The 5558-nt window shown below is 50.1% G+C and overlaps 1 protein-coding gene across 1 annotated transcript; it reads right to left on the bottom strand.

Moving 5' to 3' along the window:
* Nucleotides 1-4412: 4412 nt before the first annotated feature.
* Nucleotides 4413-5296, bottom strand: LOC103252459 (peptidyl-prolyl cis-trans isomerase FKBP1B). Its single transcript, XM_008051081.2, has one exon. The coding sequence runs from the start codon at nucleotides 5222-5224 to the stop codon at nucleotides 4898-4900; it is 327 nt and encodes a 108-aa protein (XP_008049272.1). The 5' UTR covers nucleotides 5225-5296; the 3' UTR covers nucleotides 4413-4897.
* Between the last annotated feature and the right edge of the window lie 262 nt (nucleotides 5297-5558).

The following is a 5558-nucleotide window of genomic DNA, read 5'->3' as shown; positions in this document are numbered from 1 at the left end:
GCTGTTAGGGCTGTCACTAATTCTCTGTGACTGGTGTCCTTATAAGAAGAGGTTGGGACGTGGACAGTGCAGACAGAGGATGACCATGTGAGGACACAGGGAGGATGCAGCTGTCTACAAGCCAAAAGAAGAAGAATCCACATCTGTGGACACCTTGATCTCAGACAACTATTCTCCAGAAGTGTGAGAAGCACTTCTGTTTAAGCCATCCAGTTGGTGGTATTTTGTTTTAGCAGCTTCTCTGAGCTCCACTGCCAATGTCCTACTCATTCCCTGCTCCAGTTCAGTGACTCCTGGGCTGTTTCCTGAGTTGCCTTACTGGCCTCAGGACCTTTGTTCTGCCCGCCTGGTGCCCTGTCCAGGCTCACTGCCCCACAAGTGTCTCCCCCAGAGTGGCTGCCCACTTCACCCTTGAGAGACTCTCTTCCCTCACAGAGCACTGGTGGAATCACACACATGATACGGGAGTGTGGGTCGTCTGCGTTTTACTTCTCAAGGGGGATCATGCCCCCTAGACTTGGGCTTCTGCTCTGTCATGCCATCTCCAGCCAGGCCACACTGAGGCAGGCTGGTATTCCATTACTTTCTTGGATGGATAGAGCTTGGATCAGTGAACTCAGAAACAGAGCATTGACTCATGCCACCACCTTCTCTCTTCTGCTTTGGAAAATGCTCTTTGGTGCAGGCTCCCTGCAATCCCTCCCCAGCTGCCCATTCAACCAGAAAACACACACCACACATACACCCAAGGGGCAGCAGAGCAGCATTCCTTGGGAAGAGTGGCCTTATCTCCCATTGCACTAATTAGCCCTCTTGATGTCACTCTGTGCCAGAAGCTTTTCCTGTCTGCCTGTATTCTCTAAGCCTCAGAACTGGGGGTTCCCAGCCCCTGCCGGGCCCCGCTTCTAAGCTAGGAGGCGCATCCTAGAGTCTGCCAGATGTCCCCCTGGGCGCCTCAACTCCAGATCCCCAGTGCCTCATCCCAGGATGGCTTTCGACTTCCACCTCCTCCTGTTTTGGTCCAAAACCCTGCCCCAAGCACCCTCCATGGTGGCTTCTACCCAGCCCTGCTAGCCTCAGACCCTGAGTGGGGAGCAGAGGCCTCACTCGTTGCATGATTTAAATTGTAGGAGATGAAAAAATGACCAATTCTGTGATACATGTGATATATATAAAACAAAGCAGCAAAATCATCCAATTTCATCTTTTTCATGGGTCAAGTAAAGACAAAGCTGTCCAAGACTAAATGTTTAAATTAAAAAGAAATCTTGTGACCCTAAGCCTCTCTGCTAATTTGTTCGTCTGCTGTTCTGCCTGGGAGAGCAGCTGACTAGCAAGGTGACAACACTCCTGTAAGCCATGCCCATACCCAGTCCCACTGGCCCCTCCTCCTCAGCTTCCTAGCAAGGCTTCTGCACCCCGATTTCCTTCTGGTTCCATGAAGCATCCAGAGAAGGTGGCAGGTGGGCTCAGATCCCACCAACAGCTCTTGACACTGGCGAGTCCCCATGTGTTCCAACGGCTGCATCAGAGGTTCCCCTGAGGGCCACATCTGGGAACACAAAGCTGCTCCTCCCTTGTGTGGGAGGCCATGGACAAGGGAATGAACACTTCCACCACGGCCTTCAACCCAAGATGCTCAGGAGTCTGTACACACAACCTGGCTCCCTCATCCTGGGGGAGAGTCTGAGCTGTGCATTTTGCAGAATTTCCCCGCAAACTGCCACTGGTGTGTGGCCAAGATTCATTGGCCAGCTTTCTGAAGACAGAGCCCAACTTGCAGCGTTGGCTGCCTTCTGTGGTGTAGATCCTCCCACAGTGGCCAATTTCAGTGGTCACATGATGTCACTGAAGGTGAGCCTGGGAGGAGATGCTCACCACTGCCATGTCCTCCATGGGTGTGGCCGAAGGCCCGAGCACTTTTCTCATGCCTCCCCTGCCTTCCCTTTCCTGGATGCCCCCTCCCTGCTGCTGGGGCCCTGCACCTCTCTAGTAAACCCCATCGCCTGCTTGCTGGAACCCTGATGCTCGTCTGGGGCCTGCTTCTGAAGGAACCCTGTGAAAACAGTGAAAGTCTAGAAGGGGCCATGGAGAGCATTTGTTTTGCAGACGAAGATGCACAGACCCAGAGAGAAGAAGCGACTTCCCAGGTTCCCAGCTGGGCAGCAGCACATCCAGCTCCAGAGCTCCCAAACCCTGGGTGCCAGGCCGGGGCTCATCCTCAATCATGCTGGTCTTGCCACCTCCATAGCGTTATGCCCGGAAGCCATCTCACTGTCTCACTTCCGGGGTCACACTTGGCTAGAAGGCTCTGGAGAGCATTGCTCTCAGGGTCTGGGCTGAGTGTTTCCAAATGCTGGCACCCGGGCCCTCTGTGGGGGAGGTGTTGAGACACCCTGCAGCCCAGGGCCTGGCAGTACAGCAGCAGGGGAAGAGTAGGCTTGGGGGCCTGGCAGCCAGAGTCAGAGTTCTCATGTGTCCATTTCTAAGATGAGCCAGAATGCATCCTGTTCAACCAGCAACCTGGCCATCTACAAGGCAGTGATAGTGATCCTGACCCAGAGGTGCTTCCTGGACCCCGCTCAGGATGCCCAGAGGGGAGGATGAGGCTGGTGAGGATGATGCCAGAGAAAACCCCTCATGGTGTGTCCTCTAAGTCTCAGCCTCCTCATCTGCAAAAAGGGGGCTCTGAGCATGCTAGCAGACAGGCTGACTGATGAGCGGGATAAGCCGAACCATGTGAGCGAGGCTCTGAGGGAGAGAGGGCAGACCCTGTGCTATGGGCATCTGAGGGTCACCACGGGGCTGCCCTGTCCTGTGTCCTCAGGTGGCTGCCCTGTCCTGTGTCCCCTGAGCCGCTATGAAGGCAAGATATATCACGCCGTGCCCACAGTCCCGAGCATTCGATCGCCAGCTGCTCTCACGAGAAATGGTTTAGGCCCAGAGTTGCATGGTGGGAAGGGGATGGTGAACTGTGGGTTGATCCCTGTTGTATGGAAGAGGCAGATCATTGCTTTGCTAGAAAGAGGGGCAGGACATGGGGTGGGAGCTTAGATGTGATTTTTGTCCTGCACATTTGCAGATAATAAAAAAATCCTTTTAGAAAGCATCTGTATGCAGCTCCCCATGGCTAATTCCCCTCTGTTCTCCTGTTTACTGGTAAAATGACTGGTGCCATTATTGATTAACTTGAACTTTTAAATTTCATTGAGGAATTATTAAATGTTTGCTGTGGGAATTAGTAGGAATTAAAAACAATCAAATGAATTGCAACTTGTTGAGATGAGGCTGTTGTGGACAGAGAGGGAAGACCCTTGGCAGCCCCAGCTCCCTTGGCCCCAAGGGGCCTCCCATAAAAAGGGCTGTCCCCAGGTGTGAAGACCCTATGCCTGGGCCACCATGCAGAGGGAGCAGCCCAGCATGGAGAGCAGGCAGAATGGGGCTCACGCCCTGCTCTGCCCTCACTGAGGGGTGACTGGAGGCTGTTCCTCTGTGCCTGTCTGCCGCCCAAGCACATGGTTGTCATGTCTACCTTGGTGGTTCTGAGGACTTAGGAATCACATGGGTGGAACTCGGAGTTTAGAGCTGGACAAGGGGAAACCCGTGGTAGTAATGAATCCCCTCCTCTCTTGTCTAACCACCCAAGGTGTGTCGCTGAGTGGCTGCTGTGTGCCCTGCCCTACAGGTCTCTGACTTTCCCAAAGTCCCCATGAGAAAGAGTGCAGGTAGAGTTGACTATAACCCCCCTGTGGGAGCAAATGTTTTCTGCCATTCTCCCTTCTAAGTGTTTACATGCATACTTCATTTCACCTTACCAACAGGGAAAACCTTATAATTCATGGGCAACTAGGTGGAATAATCTATTAGAGTATTTCCTCAGAGGTTGAGAAAAAAATTAGCCCCAGAATAATAATTGCTCTAGTCCTGCCTGGCAGAGCCTAAATATGATGCCTGAAAGGATCAAATTTTGTCCAAGTAACTAAAATATATCTCAGAATAAAGTTGAACAATATTGAAGGAATAGAAAAATATCCAATACCCAATACGGTAAAATGTATAATTTCTATCATCTAGTCAGCAATGACTAAGTATTAAATGAAGCAGAAAAATCTGACACGCCATGAGAAAAATCAATGAATAAAAACATACCCATGAATAACATAGATAATAAAATTAGTAGACAAGAACATTAAGCAGCTGCACCTTTACTTCATATGCTTGATAGGTGGAGGAAAGATTGAGCCAGTTAGAAACAGAGTGTATAAACCATGCAAAACATAATTCTAGAGGTGAAAACCAAAATGTGTGGGAGAAAAAATACAATATGGGCTGATGGCAGATTAAATGCTGCCAAAAAGAGTCGTGGAATGGAAGAAGAGGTGATATAAACAATTTAAAAAAAAATTTTTTTTTGCCAAACACAGAGCCTTTATTTCACAAATTATTTCCAAAGGGAATATTGTTGAAGTGAGCAGCCAACAGATTTATAAGAGAGAAAGTGACAGCAAAGGTAACTGGCTCAAGTCCCTCTGTGTACACCATGTACGTTTCATGTCTGAGCACCTTGTGTGTCTGGCTTAAGTGAAGGTAAGGCGGTGTAGATTGTGTAAATGAGAAATCCGCATTCTGGGGTCAGGGATGGCTACTACATGCATCACACAAAATGCACGACCTGAAATGTTTCGATCTGCAACCGAAGTTTTCCTCAAGCAAGGATGCACGTGAGCAGTGACGAACACATACAGAGCAACGTGGGCAGAGAGGTTGGATGATGCTGTGGGGCAGTGAGGCGAGCTAACTGGTCAAGAGCCCCAGACAGGAGGAGCTGTCCAAGTGGCAGAGCAGGCTAGGAGGGGAGCGGCAACCATCTCCAGCCACCTGGAGTTCCTTCCTGCCTTCACTCTAAATTGAGCAGCTCCACATCAAAGATGAGGGTGGCATTGGGAGGGATGACACCGGGGTGGCCCATGGCTCCATATGCCACATCAGGGGTGCAGGTCAGCTTCACCCTCTGCCCCAAGCTCATCTGGGCTGCTCCCTCTTCAAAACTTTTGATGACTTCCTGTTTACCAATTCTGAACTTGAAAGGTTTGTTTCTGTCTCTGGATGAATCGAATTTCTTCCCATTCTGGAGCATTCCTGTGTAGTGCACCACACATGTCTGGTCCTTCTTGGGGAATGTCCTTCCGTCTCCCGGGGAGATGGTCTCGATCTCCATACCCATCACAGTCCCACGGGACCCGCCTCCGGGGGTCCCACTGCTACCCGACCCCGGCTCGGCTCTGGCCCCGGCCCCACAGTCACTTGGTTTGCCTCCCTGCCGCCACTCAATTTTTAAAAATTTTTTAGGAAACAATTTTTAGGAAAGCTTCTAATGGCTTAAAATATGTATAATTGAAGTCCGTGAAGGAGAAGAAAGGACTAAGACAGAAGAAAACATCTATAGAAATAATGGATGAAAAATTCCAAATTAAATTTAAAAACCTTGTAAAGCCACAGAATCAAGAAGCTCAATGAAGCCCAAGCACTAAAATCATGAAGAAAATGACACCAAGTTA

This window comes from Carlito syrichta, unplaced genomic scaffold (assembly GCF_000164805.1).
Source record: "Carlito syrichta isolate Samal-C Ts95f unplaced genomic scaffold, Tarsius_syrichta-2.0.1 Scaffold160210, whole genome shotgun sequence".
Taxonomy (NCBI): Eukaryota; Metazoa; Chordata; class Mammalia; order Primates; family Tarsiidae; genus Carlito; species Carlito syrichta.
Note: the sequence above shows the minus strand (reverse complement) of the source record. Positions and strands in the feature narration are given on the sequence as shown.